The following is a 25,590-nucleotide window of genomic DNA, read 5'->3' as shown; positions in this document are numbered from 1 at the left end:
TTCTGTCCGGACCAGAAATTTTGGAGCGAGTAGTCATGGACAAATTTCTTAGGTCTCTTCCTAACACCCTGCAGAAATGGGTAAGCCATGGTGGTCCAGAAACCGCAGACAAATTAGTAGACCTGGTCGAAAGGTACCTAACAACTGAGAATTTGACCTCTTTTTCCAGAGATGCACAGACTTTTCACCCCAAGACCAGACCCTCCCCACCTATAAGTAAGACTGCGTCAGGGGATGGGGGTGGAGAGAGGATCCAAAGAGCAACTCGAGGTGTTAGTAGGACTACTACTAATGTTTGGCGAGAGCGACCTGGAAGACCCATCCCACAGGAGAGGACTGGAAGGTTGATTTGTTACCGTTGCCGGGAAGAGGGACATGTAGCAGCAGTTTGCCCAGCGGTTTGCCCAGTGGATGATGAACCCATGCATTGTGACTTTCTGACAGAGAGACGACAGTCCTTTTTTGCAACCACATACACTGCAGTAAAGGGGAATGAGAAACCTTTATATAGAATGTGTTTAGATGGTAAAGATGTTGTGGTATTGTTGGATTCAGGTAGCCTGGTTACCTTAGTGAGAAGTGATCTAGTGGTGAAAAAAAACGTACATCCTAGGAAAATGGCGGTAGTTTGTGTACATGGGGACACTCGAGAATATCCGGTGACTACAGTTTCCTTTGAAACCTCCCTCGGTAACTTGTGTCACCAAGTGGGTTTAGTTCCCAAACTGCCACATGACGCCATTGTGGGAAGGGATTTCCCAAAATTCTGGGAACTCTGGGATTGCCCAGATTCCCCAGTAGGTGGTTCTTCTGAGCCTGAACCATCTACTCCAGAATCCTCTAACTGTGAGGATTATCCTGAGTTTCCGTGCTCAGTCTTAGCCGGGGAAACACCAGTCCCTAGGGAGGAGCCTGCTACCTCAGAAGAGGAACAGCGGCCGTTAGGGTTGGATGACCTTAAAGTGCACCGAGAAAATTTTATCACTGAGCAATTGAGGGACCCCACATTGCTAAGAGCCCGGGAGAATGTAGTGAAGATAGATGGGGAGCTAGTTAACCCTGACGAGAGGATTGCCCTCCCTTACTTCATTATTGAGAGGGACCTCTTATATCGAGTGTCACAGAGGATAGAGGACACTGTTGAGCAACTGGTAGTGCCTAAACCGTACCGCAAGATGGTTTTGGAACTGGCCCATGGGCACATTCTTGGGGGACATTTGGGAGCAGAAAAAACCCGGGAGAGAATCACCCAGAGGTTTTATTGGCCTGGGATCACTAAGGAAGTGGAATTGTACTGCTCTTCCTGTCCAGTGTGTCAGATTAATGCACCCATGCCCCATTTCCGTAGTCCTTTGGTACCCCTGCCCATTATCGAGGTTCCTTTTGAGAGGATCGCCATGGATTTGGTTGGGCCCTTACTGAAGTCCACAAGAGGGCACCAGCACATCTTGGTGATAATGGATTATGCCACCCGTTACCCAGAAGCGATTCCTCTCCGAAATACCTCTGCTAAAACCATAGCCAAGGAGTTATTTCAGGTTGTCACCCGGGTGGGTCTACCTAAGGAAATCCTAACTGACCAGGGCACCCCGTTTATGTCCAGGGTGACAAGAGAACTTTGTAAACTCCTGAAAGTGACCCAGTTACGTACCTCAGTATATCACCCTCAAACAGATGGGTTAGTGGAGAGGTTTAATAAAACGTTAAAACAAATGTTGAGGAAGGTGGTGGATAAAGACGGAAAGAATTGGGATTATCTGCTCCCTTATCTGATGTTTGCCATAAGAGAGGTTCCCCAATCATCCACAGGGTTCTCTCCGTTTGAGTTGCTGTATGGGAGGCACCCCCGGGGCCTACTTGACATTGCCAGGGAAACATGGGAGAGTGAGAGTTCCCCTCATCGAAGTGTGATTGAGCATGTTGCCCAAATGCAAGATAGAATTGCCCAAGTGATGCCGATTGTGAAGGCACATTTAGCCCAAGCCCAGTTGGCTCAACAAAGGATTTACAATCGTGGGGCCCAGGTCCGTTCTTTTGCACCTGGTGATAGGGTGTTGGTGTTGGTCCCCACGGTCGAAAGTAAATTCCTAGCCAAATGGCAGGGGCCCTATGAAGTATTGGAGAAAATAGGGATGGTGAATTATAAAATTAGCCAACCAGGAAGACGAAAACCTGAGCAGCTCTATCACGTGAACTTGTTAAAACCATGGAAGGATAGAGAGTCCTTGGTCGCTGAGACTACCCGAGTTTCTGCTCCAGTTCACCTGGCTGTCCCTGAAGTTGGGATAGCAGAGACTCTGTCCAAACTTCAGAAACAGGAGGTTAAAGAATTTGTGCTCCGTAATAGGGAAAAGTTTTCAGACCTGCCAGGTTGGGTCTCGGGAGTTAAACATGACATTATCACCACCCCAGGGGATAAGGTCAAGTTAAAGCCTTATAGAATTCCAGAAGCCCGGCGAGATGCCATTCGCCAGGAAGTAAAAAAAATGCTTGAGTTGGGGGTGATAGAAGAGTCAAATAGTGATTGGTCCAGTCCCATTGTCTTAGTGCCCAAACCAGATGGAAGTTGGCGGTTTTGTAATGATTTTCGCCGCCTGAATAAAATCACTAAGTTTGACACCTATCCTATGCCCCGCATAGATGAACTAATTGATCGCCTAGGCACTGCCCGGTACATGACCACGTTAGACCTTACCAAGGGTTATTGGCAAATTCCTCTCTCGGGGTCGGCCAGGGAAAAAACAGCATTTGTAACTCCAGACGGATCTTTCCAATATCGGAGGATGCCTTTTGGGTTACAGAATGCTCCTGCCACATTCCAACGCACCATGGATAAGACCCTTCGGCCTCATCTAGCCTATGCTGCTGCATACCTCGATGACGTGGTCATTCACAGTGAGGATTGGGACTCACACTTACCAAAAGTTCAGGCTGTGTTGGATTCCATCTGGAAAGCTGGGTTTACAGCCAATCCAAAAAAATGTACCATTGGGCTAGAAGAGGCGAAGTATCTGGGGTATACCATTGGTAGAGGTCTAATCAAGCCCCAAATAAACAAAGTTGAAGCTATTAAGGATTGGCCACGTCCCACCAGCAAGAAACAGGTTCGTGCATTTTTGGGGATTGCAGGTTATTATCGCCGTTTTATTCCCCATTTTGCCTCACAGGCTGCTTCCCTGACCAATCTGACCAAAGGGAAGGAGTCTGTCATGATCAAATGGACTCCCGAGGCAGAAACAGCTTTTCAGGCTTTAAAACAGGCCTTATGTAGCCAGCCAGTTTTAAAGTCGCCTGATTTTTCACGAGACTTTGTGGTCCAGACAGATGCATCAAATGTGGGTTTAGGAGCTGTACTGTCCCAGATTATCAATGGGGAAGAACACCCTGTTATGTACCTCAGCCGAAAGTTGAAGGCCCATGAAGAGAATTATGCCACCATTGAGAAAGAGTGTTTGGCGGTGAAATGGGCCTTGGATTCTCTCCGATACTACCTCCTGGGTAGACAGTTTGAACTGGTGACGGATCACGCCCCATTGAAGTGGATGGCACAGAACAAGGAGACCAATAGGAGAATAAATAGGTGGTTTCTGGCCCTTCAGGAATTTAGTTTTGTGGTAACGCATCGCCCCGGTGTTCAAATGGGGAATGCAGATGGTTTGTCCCGTGCACATGCGTGCCTGTCAACCTGTGTCCCAACCCTAGGGTTGAAACAAGAGGGGGGGGTATGTGACAGGAAGTCAGGAAAATCTATGGGTGTTGTCACTGACGGGAGATATATTTCTGCTTGGTTTAGACAATTCACTAATTGCTATCAGGTGTCGGCTGCAGAGGTAGGCAGGAAGGTGTACGGAAGTTGAGAACACTTTCAGCTGTTCAGAATGAGGCAATTAAGATCTCTATAACTTGTCCAAAGGGAGTCTATTGATTGCTGTCTCCTGAGGCTGTGTAAGCTGGGGAGAGCAGTCAGATGAGAGACTTCTAAAGGTGAGGTGTTGAATTTTTTTCTGTGTAAAGAAAACACAAATGGACATTTGAGTGTCTGCTGTAGAACCAGCAGGGTCTGCCCAAAGAGTAGGTTGGGAAGACTCCTTAGATAGGTTCCGGTGTGTGAGAAGGTAGACGCCCACAGTGGCCAGGATTTATTTTGTGTTTTGTTTTATTTTGATGTTTTTGCTGCATGCACTGTTTTGAAGAAATTGGACGAATAAACCATAAACTGTTGTTTTCAACCACTCCTCGGCTATCTCCCTGTGTGACGAACCCCCCCCAAAAGGGGTTATCCACACCCGCTACCGAGCTAATCCCTCACAATATATATATATAATGTTTGAGGGGTTCTAATTAAATTTTGAGCAAAAAATACAGATTTTTACTTGTAAACAACAAATGTCAGAAAAAGGCCTGGTCTTAAAGTGGTTAAGGTCTTGTTATTGTGATAAAGTGATTTTTAATAATTCGTATAACAACTACAATATCAGAATTGTATCTCCTGGAAAAGATCTCTGCATTGTTAAATATGCTTAATTAAAACCTATAAACCTTAACAAGATTGCTTTAGAGTTAATAACGGACATTTAGATATACAATGAACGCAAAAAAAACACCTAACAAACCATAACAACCTAATCAGAAATAAGTCCAACCTTGGAATTCCCCACCGTTGGGCTTATTTCTGGTTAGGTTGTTATGGTCAAAAGGAAAAAGAAAGGTAGAAACTGAAATGAAAGGCTTGGATCTACTTTTATCAAACCTTTTACCTTGGTAGCTGAAAAAAAAACCCTGGCTTGTGTAGTTTCTTGGGGATTCCAGCAGCAGGATCACCCAGCCATAATTCCAAGCAAAGCCTGACACCCTAAATTGTCCATTAAATAGGTTCACACCTGTGCATTTTTATGCACATGTTGCAGCACATAAAAAAAGGCACGCATATTGTGTCCAATAAGGCTGTCCACTTCTTTAGGCTGTGTTGTGTCCAATTTTACACCCTTTTACCCCGTTTAACCCGGTAGGTTTTCTAACCATTCACTACTTAAAGTGGTTGTAAACCCTTTACATATAACCATTGAAGAGACTAGCCTCAGGTGATACACAGAGATGGCATGACGTCTCCTACATAAGTTGCACCTGTATGTCTGCAACCCTCTCTCCTCTACAGCCTCCCAAAGCACACATTTTACACAGCATTTCTGAGCTCCAGAAGGCAGGGGATGGGGCTCTGAAGCCACCTACTGCACAGCAAACCGACCGCCTTGAAGGTGGATACCATCAGGCCCAGCACCCGCATGCAAGCCCAGAGGGATGACCGTCTGCTGAACAACAGAAGCTGAATTGACTCCTGCAATGTCTGGAGTTTTTCCAGAGGAAGAACACTCTGGCTGAGGCCGAGTCCAGAGTCAGACCCAGATGGTCCAGTTTTTGTGGACAGAACCAAAGCAGACTTCTGAAGGTTCAGAATCCAACCAAACTCCCTCAGAGTTCGCAGAGTAATCTCCAGTTGTTGTACATCAGAGCAGTCGGAGACTCTGCTCGCAGAAGACGATAGTCCAGGTACCCCAGGACCGCAATCCCCTGCTGATTCAAACAATGCTAGCACCAGGTCCAAAACTTTTGTGAAGACCCTAGCAGCGGAGGCGAGACCAAAGGTCAACGCAACAAACTGATACTGCTCCTCGCACCCGGGAAAACGGAGGCAGCGCAGGTGACCGGCACATATTAGAATGTGCGGGTGGGCATCCTTGATGTTGATAGAAGTGAGAAGAAATCCCCCTGATGTAGGGACGCCAATGATGGGGCACAATTCCTCCCATTAACTCCAATAATGGGGCACCATTCCTCCTATTGACTCTATTGATCCTATTGATACCAATGATGGGCTACTGTTCCTCTCTGAAACATCAATGATGGAGCATCCACTGAAACCAACAATGGAGCATAACCCACACTGAGCCCCTAATGAAGGGGCACAATTCCTCCCAATGTTACCAACAATGGGTCACAATTCCTACCAATGGCACCAAAGATGGGGCATTGTTTTCTCCCACTTACATATGGAGCTTTTCTTCTCCCAGTGGCCAGTCTGGCCCCCCAAAGTCTGAAAAACAGTAAAATTGCCTTTGTTTAGAAAGATTGGAGACCCCTGATATAGAAGGAAATGTTTTGTCCATTTTTCATTTCAGAAGTTTACAGCCACTTTAGGCTTCAACTACTGAGGTTCGCAACCAGTTTGATGTGAAAATCTAATTTGTTGTAAGAAACACCACAAGTTGCTTTTTTGGGCACTTTGATTAAGCCAGTCCTATGATTAAAGTATATAAGATTATTACACAAAATAAAGGGTAATGAAATGTTTTCTCTTTGTTTGACAGATGCTGTACCATATTACACAAGGCCAGTATATCATGACCATCGCGCCCTACCTTTACCCGAGATCCCATTCCATGAGTCGCTGAGCGCACAGGAAGTTTCCCTTAAAGAAAAGGAAAAGGGGCCCTGGAAGCAGCTGAGTCAAGAAGAAAAGATTTCACGTAATGTACCACAATCATTTATAAATGCATACATTGTATCCACAAATGCAGAATTTAAAGCAAGAATCCACATAAAACTTTAAGTGAGAAGCAATTCAAATATCTATTAAGACTCCACTGCCGTCTTGCCTCCTTCTTGGGAAGATTTCATTTACTATCAGGTTTCTGGGACAGAAAGTCAGGAGAAAATGGCAAGGATGGTGACAAAAAAAGAGCAGTTCTAGCCTGGAAGCTATTGGCCTCCAGCCCTCCCTTGCCCAGCAGAATTTAGATTAGAAAGGGGCATGGCAGCATTTTTAGCCAATCATGGCTTACCTGCAGTGCTGTATTTTGGCCTATGCCAACAAGGCCCAGGCCTAGGGCAGCACTTTGCAGGAGGGCAGCAAAAAAGCCACCCCCTCCACCTGAGACTCTATTGGCTACTGGTTGCTAGAACCGCCTCTCTCACCCCCCTCTCTCTTCCCCCTCTCTCACCCCTCTTCTCTCTCTCCCTCCCTCTTTCTCTATCAACCTCCTCTCTCTCTCTCTCTCATCCCCCCCTCTCTCTCTCTCACCCCCCCCACTCTCACCCCCCCCCCTCTCTTTCTCTCTCTCATCCCCCCCCTCTCTTTCATCCCCCCTCAATCTTTCACCCCCCTCTCTTTCATCCCCAATCTCTCTTTCCCTCCCTCCCTCACCCACCCCCTTTCTCTCTCCCTCCCTCACCCACCCCCTCTCTTTCTCTCTCATCCCCCCTCTCTCTCCCTCACCCACCCCTCTCTCTCTCTCGCCCCATGAGATCTCAGGGGTTATTCCTGGGACTTGTAGTCCTTCAGCTTTGGATGGAGTCACATCCATTAAAAAAGGAGTGGGGAAAATGTACATGGGGGGGGGGGGGGTGCCCAATTTTAGTCTTGCCTAAGGCAGCACAAAATACACCACTGCTTACCTGGTTATAACAAAGTGGAGCACAGAAGTGAGGACCCTCATTATACAATCACAGGCTAAGGTAGTATCTGGATCAGGTTCTATTGGTTAACAGCATTGCAGTTTGTGGGAGGTCCAGGAGGTAGCTATCTGAAAGGTATCTGAAAGGTCATTTTTGTTAAGCAGAACTACTGTTTGCCCGCAGATCAGCTTTATCAATCCATTAGGGCTTCAAAATTCTTATGGTTTCTTTTTTTCCTCTCTTGTGCAGTCTATCATATAAAATTCAACAAGACGTACGCAGAGATGAACAAGCCGAGCAATGAATGGAAGAGTGTAATGGGTGGCGTCTTCTTTTTCTTCGGCATCACAGCTCTTATTGTCTGGTGGCAAAGAGTTCATGGTGGGTACCATGGTAGTGGCTACTTACCCATTCCTCCATATAAAGTAGTAATGGAGGAGAATAAAGTAGCTCACATGATACTAGTTAGTTGTTTAGCTGTTAGTAGCCAAAAGTTTGACTCAAGAGGCAAGCCCACTCCACTCAAGATCCAAGTCATTGAATGCTGAAATAGAGAGGAAGAACAAACTGAAAGGAGTTGGCTATCAAAGTACTATATGGTCATAGGCTTGTGAATGCCTGACCATATCTACTACATGGCCAAAATGACAGAGTTTAGGTTTGTTAAAGTCCAACTCCGGGCAAATAAAAGTTTTCCACTGCAGTGGAATCCTGCAGGTCCGATCCTCCACTCCACCGGTAAATGGCGCTCCCCACGATCCAGCGGTGGACTACTTCTGACGTGCACATGCCTAGAGCAGATCTTGGGACATCAGGAACAGTCCACTGCACAAGACTGCTAGACGGCAGGGGGACAACAGCCACAGGGACCAGTCTTGTGTGAGGAGGATTGTAGGATTAGGTAAGTATCTCTCGGTTTTCCAATCCCCTAGACAAGCAGTTGACCCGTGCAGTGCAGGCACAGCCCCACTGCATGGGGAAGAAAATTTTGCTCAGAGTTGGGCTTTAATGCTACAGCATAGAAAAGTTATTTAAGACAATTGTGCTCTTCTAACCTTGTGGCAATACTTTGGGGAAGGCTATTTTCTGCTTCAGCATGATTGTACCCCTGTCAACAATGCCAGCTCCACAAAGACATGGTTTGATGAGTCCGGTGTGGAGAACTCAAGAGAGCTGCACAGGTACCTGACCTCAATCCTACCGAACACTTTTAGGATGAATGGGAAAGCCAATTTTGAGTCAGGCCTTTTTGATACCACACCAGTACTTGACCTCACAAATTGTCTTTTGGCTGAATGGGCACAAATGTCCACAGACAGATTCCAAAATATTGTGGAAAGCCTTCCTAGAAGAGTGGAGGCTGTTAAAGCCACAAAAAGAGTGGGGGAAACTCCATATTAATGCCCATGGTTTTTGAACAGGATGTCCAACAAGCTTTGTATAGATGTGATGGCTGGGTGTCAACAAATTTTTGGTCTCCAAAGTGCAGCCCAGGGGCCAGATCTGATTCTTGGGGCACTATTTCATCCACTGAAACCAACAATAGAGAAACCCCCCCCCCCCACACTAATTTCTCCTACTAACACCAATGATGGGGCACCATTCCTCTTACTAACACCAACGATGGAGCACCATTCCTCCCACTGACTCCAATGATGGGGCACCATTCCTCCCACTGACTCCAATGATGGGGCACCATTCCTCCCACTGACTCCAATGATGGGGCACCATTCCTCCCACTGACTCCAATGATGGGGCACTATTCCTCCCACTGACTCCAATGATGGGGCACCATTCCTCCCACTGACTCCAATGATGGGGCACCATTCCTCCCACTGACTCCAATGATGGGGCACTATTCCTCCCATTGACTTCAGTAATGGGGCACTATTCCTCCCATTGACTCCAATAATAGGGTACAATTCCTCCCATTGACTCCAATAATGGGGCACCATTCCTCCCACTGACTCCAATGATGGGGCACTATTCCTCCCATTGACTTCAGTAATGGGGCACTATTCCTCCCATTGACTCCAATAATAGGGTACAATTCCTCCCATTGACTCCAATAATGGGGCACCATATCTCCCACTGACCCTAAATGATGGGACACTGTTCCTTCCATTGACTCCAATGATGGGACACTATTCCTCCCATTGACTCCAATAATAGGGCACAATTCCTCCCAATGACAACAACAATGGGGCACAATTCCTCCCAATGGCACCAAAGATGGGTCATTGTTTTTTCCTAAAGTCCAAGGGACGGTACACTGGCCCATTGTTTAGAACGTTTGGAGACCCCTGTTTTAAGCTATGGACTGGGCCAGTAGGTTGTAAAGCCTGAAGCTGTGGGAAGGATTCAATTTACATTCTGTCCCAGCAAATAGTGACTTACAGTTAGCAAAAGATAAATCTTCCCAATAGGCAGACAACAGAGGACTAACTCTTCCCCACTCTACCAAAACCTTCTGGCTGTAGTTTCACATTATGTGATGTAGAAGTACAAAAGGCAAGTGGCAATATAGATACTTCTACTCATCTCATGAGAACATTGGCATTGAATGCTTTGGATGGCTTCCAGCTGTATCTGTAATACCACTGGATTCCCATATCGGTTGCCAGTTAAGAAATTACACAGGTGGATTGTGACTAAAGTGAACCAGTTACAGAATTATATATGCAAACAAATAGATGCTAATAACAACTGCCATTTCTCTTACGTCCTCCGACAGTCGCCGCCCACTCATACAGTCTGCACTTCTGGGCATTGGTCTTATCCACAGGAGTAAGCTAGGCATAAGATTTTGTTAGAAAACATTTACAAAACCTTTGTATAGACACACCTACAGGAGGCCGTCCCTCTGATCCAATACCCCCAGCTCGCGGCATTCCCAAATCAGTTTGTCTTTGCCTAGCATAGGAGTAGGCTGGCTTTTCCCTGGCTGGGTCTGCAGTCTCAGCCTTTTTACTTCTTTTTATTTTTTCTCTCTGAGAAAGTGTTTTTTCTTTTATACATTTTACAAGCTTGATGTTCTGGCATCGGCAGATGCCTCTTTTGGCCGCAAAGTTCTGAGTGTGGCAGTGCCTTAGGGGAGACATGGTAGTTTTTAGCCTGTCTCCTCCTGTTGGGTTTTTTTCCCCCTTGGTTATTTTGCTTTCCTGGGTTTGTTTCCTCCTGTTGAGCTTTCCTGTTACCTTGTGGTTACCTTTCTGGTTCAGATAAGGTTCTTTTCTCTGACCTGGGTGCTGCGTTGCCTTTTTTGACGGTTACGTTTCCCACCCCTCACATTTACACTGCTTTGGGACGTCCCAGAAGTGCAGACTGTATGAGTGGGCGGCGACTGTCAGAGGACGTAAGAGAAAATAGAAGTTTTGTAAGAACTTACCGTAAAATTCTTTTCTCTGAGTCCTCTGACAGTCGCCACCCCCCACCCCTCTTTTGGGGTTCAGGGATCTCTATACTGCTTGCTACCAAACTGATTTGGGAATGCTGCTAGCGGGGGGTATTGGACCAGAGGGACAGCCCCCTGTAGGTGTGTCTATACAAAGGTTTTGTGAATCTTTTCTAACAAAATCGTATGCCTAGCTTACTCCTGTGGATAAGAGCAATACCCAGAAGTGCAGACTGTATGAGTGGGCGGCGACTGTCAGAGAAGAATTTTACGGTAAGTTCTTACAAAAATTCTATTTTTCATAGTCCTAGCTCCACTCCTCTATAGCAGTTGTGCATAAAAATGACTGAGCAGTCCAATAGGCACCATAGTTAGACCCAGTCCACTCAGTAACAGATCTAGCCTGACTTCCCTCCTTCCCTTCTCTACAATACATTCCTGTGTTAGGACTCCTGTGATGAGGGGCTCGGCTGTTACTCAGCTCTGCCAGCACAGAGCACTGTAGTGTGAAGGCTGGAAGCAGCATTTTCACTGTAAATAAAAATAATTTTAAGACGGTTATAAGCAAAATAAAATCAGGAATCCTTACATGCAGGTAGGGCCACTGATGGGGGGGGGGGGGGCAGGGCACAGAGGGAGGCTCTGACAAGGAGGGGAAGTAGGAAGTAGTGCCGCGGGTGGGAGGTGATTTCAGGAACTATGCACTGTGCTGCTCTCCCTGCAGCAGCTGAAAGTCAGTTTCTCTCACTCTCCTCCCGCCGGCATTCAGCTGCTGGAGGGAAAGACACACAGTGTTAAGTTGCTGTAATTGCCCCTCCCCTACTCTGCACAAATCCTACTTCCTCTCCTGCCTATACCTGCCTGATCCCCCTGTGTGCCTGGGCCAATGGTTACCCAACAGCTTTATCACTTAGTAAATCACTGACCAAAACCAAGTTTTTAACTGCTGAAGTCAGCGTTCTTTTAACAGGCCAGGAACTCATAAAGAATTAAATGATAAACTGCATGAGCAACATTTATACTGATATCATTTTAGGTTCTCTTTAGGCTAACTAAACTTTGGAACATTTCCTAATCTTTGCTTGGTGGACTGATCGGGCACGTAAATGAGGTTGGTAAACCAAAGAAAGGTGCTTCAATCTTGCATAATACGGACTTTTATATAGACCAGACACTGGCAGTCCACTGCCACCTAGCTGTGGAGGAGGTATAAATCCCAGCATGCTTTGGTTTAGCATGCCGTGTAGCTCCTAAGCAGCTATAGGACCAGGACTGCTGTGCTTCTAGTCTCTAGAAAGCTAAAGGGTAAAGAGCGGCCCTGGCTGGTAAAAGCAGCATCAGCTATATCTAATGTACCTCCTCTCTTCTCTGCACCAACAGTGTTCCCTGAACTCCCGCATACCCTCGAAGACGAGTGGAAGGCCATGCAGGTCCAAAGAATGTTGGACATGCGTGTGGGACCCATACAAAATTTCTCCGCCCACTGGGACTATGAGAAGAAGGAATGGAAGAAGTGAGAAGAGGGTGAGGAGAAGGAGGTCGGTTACAGGACCCAGCACAAGTCCAGTATCCATGCACAATGTGTTAGTGTACCATTTCACTAGAAGCGCACAATTAAACTGTTAATAAACTTACCTTATTCAATTGTGCAATGTTCTCAATTCTGTTTCCAGAACAGTATGGGTTTTGGCTTTAGAGAACACTTTTTAGCCACTGTTTTGTGCCCCAGACAGTTGAGGGTTACCAGGTGGGGTTCTCCAGCCAGCTGCACAGGTGGGTAAAGGCCCGTACACACGATAAGAAAATCTGTAGGGAAAATTCGTCCGACGACCGATCTGCCGATTTTCGGATTGTTAGTATGGTGCTTTCGACAGCCGACTCTGACTTTTCGGCTGACAAAATCCTGATGTGCAGGCTATATAATTTTTGTCGTCCGTCAAAACAACGTCCGATTGTCGTCTCATTAGTATAGATTTAGACGGAAAAAAATCTTAAAGCGGAGTTCTAGCCTTTTCACTCACCTGTCCCACGGTCCAGCGATGCGGCCGCCCGAAGCCTCGATCCTTTTCCCTCTGGTCTCGGCGGCGCCGGCATCACTGGTGTGGGCACCCGGCTGTGACAGTTTGTGGCTTCACAGCCGGGTACGCACTGCGCATGCGCGAGTTGCGCTGCGCGTCTTGATTGGCCGGCAATCTTCTGGGACCTCTGACATGTCCCAGAAGATTGCAGGGAGGGAGAGGGAGAGGAGACATTCCGTTTAGGGCGCCACTGCGCTCCAAGCGGAAGTGGGAGAGGGTACCTGTCAAAACTAGGTACCCGCTCACCCCCCCCCAAAAAAAATGACATGCCAAATGTGGCATGTCAGGGGGTTTTTAGTACCTAAAATGGAAGTTCCACTTTTGGGTGAAACTCCGCTTTAAGAGCAAGACTAGGCATGCTCAGAGACTAATTAAACAATCCAACACATGACATCACTTCTGAAGTAGAATTCTGTTGTATGGGAAAATTCGTATGAAAATAACCTCTTCACTTTCCACATCAGACTAGCATGCCATAAAAAAGGGACGACAGATCGTTCGATAATCTGATCGTGTGTACTGGGCTTAATTGGCCATTGGATAAAACAATGATTATCTCACCTGCAACATTGAAGTATGTGAGGTGGGAAGCACCTGAAATATCCTAATTACAAGGGCCAGTTTCTAGATCACATTTACACCAATGCAATTATTTGGCATTAATAAAACATCTCCATGACCAATTGGGTTTGATGCACGGGCTGTAGAGGCTTTGTATTGCTGACCTGCTGGGAAAGTGTACTCACCTCTGGTGGGTAAATTTCCTAGAAAACATTGGCATGGTCTCCTTTTCTGCATTTGACACAGTGCAGGGGATTAAAGGTTCCTGCACCATTATAATGGTGTAGGGAACTGGTGCAAGCTGGGCAGAGGTGAAACAGATAGATCTAGTTCAGGTCTATGTCTTTCTATGCCATCCGTGCCAGTTTCTATTTCAGATTGACTAAGAAACTGGCAAGGGTTCCACACCTAAATAACAAAGGGATTGTGGCAGTTTTCATTACAGATGGTATTGTTGTACGGGTGGTGACCTGTCTGCCTGTAACCTGGCAGAAACCTCAGAGCCTGCATATAGGCAGCCCGGTTTATTTGTCCTGCTGTTAACCCCACCAAAGGTCTAAGCACCTTCCTCCTCCCTCTTGCTTTCAGCTGAGCAGCAATGGACAAAAGGAGCATAGCTAGCAGCTCCAACTCTCCTTGCTGTGTCTGTGGCTCTGGGCCCCTTTTGTTAATTAAGGGCATGATCTTATTACTTATTTATTATGGTTACTTAAACTAGAGGTGCACCGTATGGAAATTTTAGTGCCAAAATTGAAAATTCAGGATGCACTAGGCCAAAACCAAAAAATGACAGGTTTTTTTAACCACTTAAGCCCCGGAGGGTTTTACCCCCTTCCTGACCAGGCCCTATTTTGCGATTCGGCACTGCGTGACTTTAACGGACAATTGCGCGGTCGTGCGACGCCGTACCCAAATAAAATTGACGTTCTTTTTTTCCCACAAATAGAGATTTCTTTTGGTGGTATTTGATCACCTGTGCGATTTTTACTTTTTGCGCTACAAGAAAAGAGCGACAATTTTGAAAAAATAGCAATATTTTTCACATTTTTTTATATGAAATTCTCAAAAAAAAATGTAAAAATCAAAATTTTTTAACATTTTAGGCTAATTTGTTTTCTGCTACATATTCTTGGTAAAAAATATCGCAATAAGTGGATTTTGATTGGTTTGCGCAAAAGTTAACTACGGGAAAGATTTATGTCATTTTTTTTTTTTTTTTTAACTAGTAATGGAGGCGATCTGTGATTTTTTTGGCGGGACTGCGACAATGCGGCGGACAGATCGGACCCTTGACTGACATTTTTTACACTTTTGGGGGTACCAGTGACATTACTACAGTAATCAGTGCTATACATATGCACTGTTACTGTAAAAATTACACTGGCAGGGAAGGGGTTAACTTTATTAGTGATCAAGGGGTTTAAGTGTGTCCCTAGGGGCGTGATTCTAACTGTCAAGGGGCGTGGCTTGTGATGTAACCACAGAGACATAGGATCCCACATAGCAGGATCGTATGATCTCTGCAGTTACATCAGGGAGAATGACAGATGGCTTTGTTTACATCAGCCGCCTGCCTTTCTCGCGAGTGACCGGCAGACATCGGAGCCCGTCGGTCACTCGCGCGGGATGTTACTGAATGAGCGGGGGCGGGAGCGAGCCTCCGGCGGCGCGCACTCGCCCCCTAGAGGCTCGTGGGCGAGCGACGTAGCGATACGTCGCTTTGCCCAGGAGGGGCTGACCACTGCAGTATGTGTACTTGCGGCGGTCGGCAAGTGGTTATAGGTACTTAAACTAGAGGTGCACCGAATGGAAATTTTGGTGCCGAAATCGAAAATTGCACAAGGCCAAAACCAAAAAATTACAGTTTTTTTTTACCCACTTCAGCCCCGGAGGGTTTTACCCCCTTCCTGACCAGGCCCTATTTTGCGATTCCACACTGCGTTACTTTAACGGACAATTGCGCGGTTGTGCAACGCTGTACCCAAATAAAATTGATGTCCTTTTTTTCCCACAAATAGAGCTCTCTTTTGGTGGTATTTGATCACCTGTGTGATTTTTATTTTTCACATTCTGCTATATAACATTCTAAAAATCTAAATTTTTTAACATTTTAGGCGAATTTTTTTCTGCTACATATTTTTGGTAAAAAAAAAAATCGAAATAAGCTTATTTTGATTGGTTTGCGCAAAAGTTATTGGGTCTACTAACTATGGGAAAGATTTATGTAATTTTTATTGATTTTTTACTAGTAATGGTGGCGATCTGCGATTTTTAGCGGGACTGCGACATTGCGACAGATCGGACCCCTAACTGAGATTTTTGACACTTTTGGGGGGACCAGTGACATTACTGCAGTAATCAGTGCTATACATATGCACTGTTACTGTAATAATGACATTGGCAGGGAGGGCGTGGCTTCTGAAATGACCGTAGAAACATGTGATCCTATATAGAAGGATCACATGGGCTATATTATCATTCCAGGGAGAAGTGTTTACAACAGCCAACGTCCTTCTCTCTCAGCAGGAAGATATCGCGGGTGTCAGGCGGTACCCAGAGCCGCCTGCCCACTGCATTGGCTTCCCCGCTGACCCCCCCTAACCTCCCGAGAACCAGCGCCGTACAGTAACGGCGCTTTGCCTGGAAGCGGCTGCCTGCCACAGTACATCTGCGGCGGGCGGTCGTAAACTGGTTAATATATATTTTTATATATATTTGTGTTATATTGGACTTTTTAATTAATATACTGAATTTGAATGAATATAAATTTATTGTCAGCCATTATCGGCACCTTAAGCGCAAGAAAACTCAAGAAAAAGGCATCCCTTTAAATTCTATTTATGTCTTCACACTGGTCTGTTGCGCTTCCGTTGTGGCGTTAAAAATCCCGCTTGCTGCATTTATGGTAGGTTCAAGAAAACCGCACAAAACAAAACACTTCCCTGTTAAAATGCATTGAAACTGCAGCAAGATCGCATCAATAACGCACCCGTGTTACGTTCTTGAGTCACATGACCTATGAAAAACACACCCTTATTGGCACCTTTTTCTCTACCGGTAAAATGCCGAAAACACAATTTTCAGCCGCCGGTGCATCTCTAACCTAAACAGCGCTGACAATTTACACAGCTCTTTAAATATACAGTATATTAGTTCCTGCCCCATGGAGCTTACAATCTAAGTTCCCTAAGGCCCCTTTCACACAGGCTTTCCGATCAGGTCCTCCTGTCAGTTTGTCAGGCGGACCTGATCGGATGCACCCCTATGGAGCAGCAGATGTCATCGGTGACATCTCCGCTGACATCCGATCCGATCCTGTCTGTGAAATCAGATCGGATGAAAATGGACAGGCGGTCCGTTTTCATTAGATCTCCCATAGAGGAGAGCGGGATCTGAGAGCTCCGTCTCTGCACAGTGAGCGGAGACGGAGCTGTCATCCGCCTGCTCAGCGGGGATCGGTGAATCGATCCCCGCTGAGCAAAACAAAGTCCGCCGGGCAGAAAGCCCATGTGAAAGGACCCTAACTCACATTCATACATACACACTACTAGGGCCAATTTAGACAGAAGCTAGTTAACCTACCAGCATGTCTTTGGAGTGTGGGAGGAAAACAGAGTTCCCGGAGACACAGGCACAGGGGGAACATGCAAACTCCATGCAGGTTGTTCAATGGATGGAATTTGAACCAGCAACCCTAGTGCTGACAGACGGAACTACTAACCATTTTGCCTACGATCTGTTCCATATTTTCAGTTTACAAGAGTGGCACAGGCTTTATGCCTTTACCACTCTTTGGTAATTCCACCCCAGCGAACTGCATAATGGCCAAAGGATCGTAGGTCGCTGTGACTACCATGTGTAATGTTTTAAATGTGCAAAATCTTACAGTGATGTCTGGTGGTCAGTCCAAGGGCCCAATCTTACATGTTAAATGTATTTCACACATACAAAACGTTCATTTCATCAGTTCAGTCACGTCAAAATGGATCAGTTTTTCATCCGTTCAACCGTTTGTCCGTTTACATACGTTTTTCGTCCGATCCATTTTTTTTAACGGAAGAAAAATAGGGCTTTCATCCGTTCAAAAAAAAACAGATATTGACGGAAGCGGATGAAAAAGGATGTGAACGGATGATCATCCGTTGTCATCCGTTTTCCCATAGGAATGCATTGATGTCCCTTTTTCATCCATCAACGGATGGATGAAAAACGGACAAACGGTCCATATGTGTGAAAGGAGCCTAAGAGCCCTTTCACCTTTGCATTCTTTTCCCCTGAAGCCTTTTCAATTGAAATTAATGGAAATGCACCAAAATACATGTCAACGTGCATTGAAGCACAGTGTAGTGTGTGTTAGGGTCCTTTCCTTTCACATTGATCTGTTGAAGAAATACATCAAAAACACATATGCATTTTTAATGCATTTCTGGTGCATTTTCTGGGTGCTTGATTCTTAGCATGCACCTGTGAAACATGGACATGTGACCCATGCATTTTAAGCACCTAGTGCCGGTTCACATTTGTGCAATTGCGGAGATCGCATGTAATTCGGAGCGCACTGCTCCTAAATTAAATGCGATCTCATGTGCGGTGCGAATTTCAGCCATACACTTTGTATGGCTGAATTCGCACTGCATCCACAATAAACACGCACATGAGGCTTTTTTTTATCAGATCGCATAGTGGTTCACACTAGTGCGATCCGATTCTGTGCGAACTGTCAGATCGCACTGCGATATGCGATCGGATCTGGGGGTGTCGTTAACTTTTAATTGACACCCCCTGCGTATCGCATATGGCAATGTGAACCGGGACTTAAGGACCGGAAGGTTTTACCACCTTAATGACCGGGCCATTTTTTGTGTGACGCTTCTTACAAAAAAAATTGATGTCCTTTTTTCCCCACAAATAAAGCTTTCTTTTGGTGGTATTTCATCACCTCTGCATTTAATTTTTATTTATTTTTTGCGCTATAAACAAAAAAAAAAAAGTTATATATATATAATTTTTTTTGTTGTTTTTACTTTCTGCTACAAAACACATCCAAAAAAAACTTAAAAATCCATTTTTTTCATCAATGTAGGCCAATAAGTATTCTGCTACATATTTTTGGTAAAACAAAAACCCAATAAGCGTATATTGATTGGTTTGTGCAAAAGTTACAGCGTCTACAATCTATGGGATATTTTTATGGAATTTTTTATTTTTTTATAGTAATGGCCGTGATCAGTGATTTATAGTGGGACTGCAACATTGCGTCGGAAATCGGACACAAAGTGACGCTCTTTTGGGGATCACTGATACTAATGCCCCATACACACGTGCATGCACACCCCAGACCTGGAAATGTAAATGACGTACAGGTACGTGATTTTGCACTGAAGGGCTTGCCCTGCCGCACTACAACTACGTGGAGAGGTCCGGAAGCAGTTAAAATGTGTCTTACCGCATGCTTTGACATGTGCTTATTATATTCCTATTGCTTTTAATGAAAGATGCATAAAAAATGCATAGATGTGAATCCAGACAAAAGAAAAAAAAAACACACATTAAAAAAAGAAAAAGAAACTTTAAAAACACATGAAACCAAAATTACCCAAATTTTGGGTTGTCCCCAGAAAAGTAGTGGGGGAATTTTCCAATGGGGACACTAGTTCTGGTAAACTGGGGGTCCCCAAGGAATTCCCTTAACCACTTAAGCCCCAGACTTAAGCCCTATTATATATATTTTTTAGCAAAGACCCTGGAGAATAAAATGGCGGTCATTGCAATATTTTTTGTCACGCGGTATTTGCGCAGCGGTCTTTAAAACGCAATTTTTTTGGAAAAATTACGAAAAATCACATTTCACTGCATTTAAAAAAAACTAAACACTAAAGTTAGCCCATTTTTTTTTGTATATTGTGAAAGATGATGTCACGCCGAGTAAATAAATACCCAACATGTTACGGTTTAAAATTGCGCACACCCATGGAATGGCGACAAACTACGGTCAATAGAAATCTCAATAGGCGACGCTTTAAAATTTTCTAACGGTTACCAATTTAGAGTTAGAGTGTAGCTCTTTTTTTTTTTAATTATTGCTCACGCTCTGGCGATCGCGGTGATACCTCACATGTGTGGTTTGAATAGCGTTTTCATTCGCGGCTCGACTTCCATATATGTTTTCTTTCGTGCGCGAGCTAACGGTGACGGGGGCGGCTAAAAATTTTTTTTTTTCCTATTTATTTATTTATTTTTTTAACTTTAACCTAGGTTTTTTTTTTTTAAAAATCTGATTACTTTTATTGCTGTCACAAGCAATGTAAACATCCCTTGTGACACCGATATGCAGTGACAGGTACTCTTTATGGAGGGATCGAGGGTCTAAAAGACCCCAAACCCCTCCACTACACTTCCATGTATTCAAAACGTCGAAAACGGCATTTTTGAATACACTCATTTTTTTAATCTGTCGCCTTTAGCAGCCAAGTAACCCGGACGTAACGTCATGGATGCCGCCTCCGGGTTACGTCATCGGAGACCCTATCGAAGCCGCATCCGGCTTAGATCGGGACTCCATCCAGCCGGCGAATGTGCCGGCTGGTTGCTCGGGTCTCCCGCTCCCCGGGGTAACGATCGAGCGGCTCCCGAGCCGCATCGGTCATTACCGCTGGAAAGCTGACCGCCGGCTCTAAACAACGGTACCGGGATGATGCCTCTAGCTAGAGGCATCTTCCCGATATAACCCCGCAAAGTCAGCCGATGTAGATCTACGTTACTTTGCGGTAAGTGGTTAATTTGCAGGGATTTCCTCTCACTTCCTGTTTGGCTATGGGACAGGAAGTGAAGGGAAATCCCCACAATGGGACGCAGATGAAGAAAAAAAATCTGGCAGAGGGTTATGATCCTACCTCCCTCTATCCAAATTGAAAGAAAAAAAATGTTGCCTATAGTTCTACTTTATGTCCACAGCATTGGGAAAGCTTAAATTTTAGGATCAAGTGACTACATAAACATATGTACAGTGTATGTAAAGAAAGATGAAATGGAGACTAGTGATGATCCTTTGCTTAGTAATTGTGGCTACATGCCTGCCGTTATATTTAGAGCCCCAACAGTGCACTATGTATCCCTGTCAATCATGCAATTCTATAACTACAAGGAAACCATTAATGTATATACCACATGAGACTGGGCTATTGGGAACCTTCATAGTGATGTATCAAAAGATCTTCACGCCTATACAGACAACTGACATCTCATTTATATAAACGTTACTTCATTGTAGGAAAGCACAGCATCACAATGATGAGAAATCGGTCACGTGCTGGAAAGTGTAACTTTTGTCCCCACATTTAGGTGTAAAGTGTATGCAAATCCGAAAATGTTGTATTTCTCAATGGCAATAAAGAATATAAATCCACTACATGTACGCCACATTCCTTTACAAACTCAGATATTATCTTGTAGAAATGGCATAATCACTGTGCAGAGAGCAGAGCTATGGGAGGGGTCCAGAAGGTCCTCCCTCTACAGGCTGCCTGCAGAAAACTAGAGGAGGGGGGGGCGGAGACAAGACCAGTCACCCCGCATAAGGAGAGAGAGGAGCAATGAGCGGTCTTTAATACAGGAAGTAAAGTGTCACACTGGATTACTGCACAGATCTGGAAGAAATACACAAAGCATATAAGGATTGGAGTAAGAATACACACAATTTGTATTTAGACTTAGATTTACATTTGATATACACCCCTCATGTTTTACACTGCTTTGGGACATCCCAATGGTTAAAAATATCAGAAGCTGTGTCCCTCAGTGGACGAAAGAGAAAATGTGATTTTTGACTTACCGTAAAATCCATTTCTCTGAGGTTCATTGACAGATACAGCTCCTGATATTCTTAACCATTGGGTTATGCTGCCCCGTACAGGAGTACGACACTAGGCAGAAAAACAGTCTGGCTATGCCCATGGGCAGTCCCGGGGGGTATACTCCCTCTCTCTGCTATAGGCACTCAGTTTAGATATCAGCAGTGTCAGGAGAATTACAACTCCACAGAGGGGATGGTGCTGTGTCCGTCAATGAACCTCAGAGAAATGAATTTTACGGTAAGTCAAAAATCACATTTTCTCTTTCGTTCACTGAGGGACACAGCTACTGATATTTTTAACCATTGGGATGTCCCAAAGCAGTGTAAAACAAGAGGGGTGGGAACAGAAAAAAAATTCCCCAGCCCAAAACAGTAGCCAACCAGGCAACAGAAGCTTAACCAAAACAACTGGAGCCTACCTAAAAAAAAAACAATACACCCTCAAAGAGGATCAAGTCCGCCAAACAGCAGCCTGCAAAACCTTGCGGCCAAAGGAAGCATCCGAAGATGCCGACAAATCCACTTTATAGAACTTTGTGAAAGAGTGCACTGACGACCAGGTGGCCGACTTGCAAACCTGCGTCACTGATGCCTTATGATGGAAAGCCCAGGAGCCACTAAGCGCCCTAGTAGAGTGCGCCTTGATAGGGAAAGGAGCAACCTGACCCCTGATGGAATAGGTCTGAACCACCGTCTGTCTGATCCATCTGGAAAATAGTCGTAGAAGAAGCGGACAACCCTTTACGAAGTCCATCCGTGAGCACAAATAGAGAGTTTGACTTCCTGAAAGACTCTGTAGCTGCCAGGTATACCCTAATTGCCCGGACCACATCCAAGGCATGCAAGGCAATTTCCTTTGGATGTTTAGGCCTGGGACACAGGGAAGGCAACACAATGTCTTCATTCAAATAAAAAACAGAGAGAACCTTTGGGAGGAATGATGGACGGGCAAAGAACCACCTTATCCCTGTGAATCACTAGCTAAGGTGAACGAAAGGATAATGCCGCCAGTTCCGACAACTTGCGCGCAGAGGTGTTAGCCACCAAAAAGGCCACCTTCTGGGACAGCGTAAGCAGGGGAATCTCCCAAAGGTTCTCAAAGGGAGGCTTCTGGAGAACCGAAAGCACCAAATTAAGATCCCAAGGCGGCAACGGAACCCGCACTGGAGGAACCAAATGTCGGACGCCCTGAAGAAAGGTACGCACCAGGGAGTGTGTGGCCAAAGGTCATTGGAAGAAGACTGCCAAAGCCAACACATGGCCCTTGATGGTACTTAAGGGCAATTTCTGTTCAACCCCCCATTCAAGGTAGGTCAAGATCCGAGCCACCGAAAAGGAGGCTGAATCCCAAGAGACTCACCCCACGCAATGTACCTCTTCCACGTACGATGGTAGATCTTCCTAGAAGTAGATTTCCTAGCTTTCTTGTACAAAAGTTTTTATTTTGAAAATAAAGGCATTAACATACATCAAATACACGATACATGTGTACAATGAGTAAAGAAAAAACTGGAACGCAGAGAAATAGATATTGGCAGAACATATTACAAACATAGTACGTGCGCCAACCGGGAAACAACACGGACCAAATAATTGACATCAACAAGCAGAAGAGCACAGGAGGGGACCTAAAGTCCCTTATTATGTCACAATGTAGGAAGGTCATCATAAGGAAAAGGTTCATTACGTTCCAATGAGCAAACAAAGGCTGGACCAGAGAGTACCAAGCCGGGAAGGAAAACAACAGTACGAGACAAAGACAAAAAAGGAAGGAAAAGTGAGAAAGTAGGACAAACAGAAAGAGAGACGACAATAGAGAAAGGCTAAAGAAGGGGTGGGGAGGAGGAAGGGGGAGAGGAAAAAAGGGGGGGGGACAGGCCCTGCGGGGTGTGCGCCCAGGAGGCATTTAAAGAGAGAGAAGGGTGGTCTGGAATCTAGAAGGGGCAACGGTAGAGATCCAGGGGTCCCACACCTTAAGAAACTTAGCGTGAGAATCAGAAACTATCGCAGTCAACTTTTCATTAACGAGAATATCATTCATACGGTTTTTGGCCGCCTCAAAACTAAGCAACGGGGTCTTCCAAGATCGAGCAATGGTCAATTTCGTGGCTGTAAACAAGTGCTGAGCCAACTGCCGCTGTGCACGAGTCAAATCAGGTATAGGCTTGCACAAGAGAGCCTCATACTGATCCTTCTTCAGGGTGACTTGAAAAATATTACGGAGTAAGGCATAAATCCTAATCCACAGTCTGCGCACCCTGGGACATGTCCACCAAATATGCGCCATAGTCCCCTCCTGACCGCATCCCCGGAAACACAGGGGGGAGTAGGCGGGTATAAATTTAGCCAGTCTGGCCGGAGTATAGTACCATCAGTAAAATACCTTGTAAGCATTTTCCAGAATCAAGACATTGTGGGAACACTTAGAGAGAGCCGCCGTCATGTGCTGCCAATCTTCCTTGTCCAGACTGCCCCCCAGTTCTAGTTCCCAGTTAGAATGATATGCCGAGAAAGTGGGTGTATCGCAGGCGATAATAGAAGCATATAGAAGGGATATGAGTCCCGTCGAGTGGGGCCGTGCCCTACAGATGCTCTCAAATGGCGTAAGCGTATAGGGTAAGGGTCTATGCTTAACAAGTTGCTGAAGAAAATGATGGAGTTGCATATAACGAAAATGCTCCCGCAGAGGTATATCATGCGAGGAGCGAAGGGCCCCAAAGGGAAGTATCTTCGTGGGGGTAAACGACGAGTGGACATCCACAAAGCCATGGTCAGTCCACCAAGAAAACACACGCGGGTTAGTGAGACCAGGTGGGAACATAGGGCAAGGGAAGAGACGCATTAAAGGTAAGTGGGGTGAAATCAAGTTAGCTGAGTACTTGACGGAGTCCCAGAGGCGGAGAGAATGGAGGAGGCAAGGGCGCAAGTCCGGCGGTCGAGATTTCCTAGCTTTCAACAGGATAGGAACCACCAATCAGATAAACCCCTATCCTCCAGCACCTGGTGTTCAACAGCCAAGTCGTCAAAGCCAGTGACTGTAAAGCAGGATGGAAGATCGGTACTTGGGACAGCAGATCTTTCCTGAGAGGAAGCTTCCATTGGAAACCAGCCGCACATCAACGTACCAAGCCCGGCGAGGCCAGTCCGGAACCACAAAATGACTAGAATCCCTTCTGCCTCGATCCTGCAGAGAAGTCTTGGTAGAAGCTTGAGAGGGAAGGCGTAAATCCGACGATACTGACCCCACAGGGCCACCAGCGCGTCTGTGGTATCTGCCAGAGGATACCTTGACCGAGCCACAAACCTCTCCACCTTTCGGTTGAGCCGTGATGCCAACAGATCCACCTCGAGGGTGACCCACCGGAGACACAGCTGATGAAACACCTCCGGATGAAGGGAGCACTCCCCTTGGTCCAACGCCTGCCGACTGAGGTAATCTGCCTGCCAATTTTCCACCCCGACAATGTGTACGGCAGAGAGGGCTGAAATTAACTGTTCTGGCCACCTTAGAATGCTAGCTACTTCCGGAGCCGCCAAGACACTTTTTGGGCCTCCTTGGTGATTGACAAAGCCACGACCGTGGCATTGTCTGATTGAATGCGCACTTGACAACCCTGAAGACGATCTGTCCAATGGTCCAAACACTGGTCTGATCGCTCAGAGTTCCAAGACATTGATCGGCAGTCTGAACTCTTCCAGCTCCCCTGAGCAGAATGCTTGCCAAGGACGCCTCCCCTGCTGGACAGGCTGGCATCTTTGGTGACCACTGTCCAATACAAGGGGAGGAAGGATTTTCCCAGCCGAAGTGCCGGAGAACGAAGCCACCATATCAGGGACTCCTTCATTCCCTGACTCAGCCGGATCTGATTGTCCAGAGACTGCGGCGTCTTGTCCCATTTGGTCATGATCTCCCTTTGCAGGGACCTCGTATGGAACTGTGCAAACGGAACCGCCTCGAAGGAAGACACCATCAGGCCCAGCACCCACATGCAAGTCTGGAGGGATGACCATCTGCTGCACAGCAGGAGACAAATTGCAGCCTGCAATTTCTGGAGTTTGTCCAGAGGAAGGAGCACTCTGGCTAAGGCCGAGTCCGGAGTAAGGCCCAGATAGTCCAGCTTGTGGATGGAACCAGAGAAGACTTCTGAAAATTCAGAATCAAACCGAACTCCCACAGAGTTCGCATTGTAAACTGATAATGCTCCTCTCCCACAGCAAAGCGGAGAAAACACTGGTGACTGGCACATATTGCA

At 45.8% G+C, this 25,590-nt stretch overlaps 1 protein-coding gene across 1 annotated transcript in view; it reads left to right on the top strand.

The window, feature by feature from the left end:
* The window catches only part of COX4I2 (cytochrome c oxidase subunit 4I2), a 38,891-nt gene extending 26,406 nt beyond the window's left edge, over positions 1-12,485 (top strand). The window contains exons 3-5 of the mRNA XM_082272627.1: positions 6,366-6,524; positions 7,702-7,833; positions 12,227-12,485. Coding sequence (XP_082128753.1) covers positions 6,366-6,524; positions 7,702-7,833; positions 12,227-12,363 — 428 coding nt within the window. The 3' untranslated portion in view covers positions 12,364-12,485. The remainder of the gene's footprint in view (positions 1-6,365; positions 6,525-7,701; positions 7,834-12,226) is intronic.
* The last annotated feature ends 13,105 nt before the right edge of the window (positions 12,486-25,590 follow it).

This window comes from Pelophylax lessonae, assembly GCF_965119305.1.
Source record: "Pelophylax lessonae genome assembly, chromosome: 11".
NCBI classification, from domain to species: Eukaryota; Metazoa; Chordata; class Amphibia; order Anura; family Ranidae; genus Pelophylax; species Pelophylax lessonae.
This window is presented reverse-complemented; position numbering and strand designations above follow the sequence as displayed.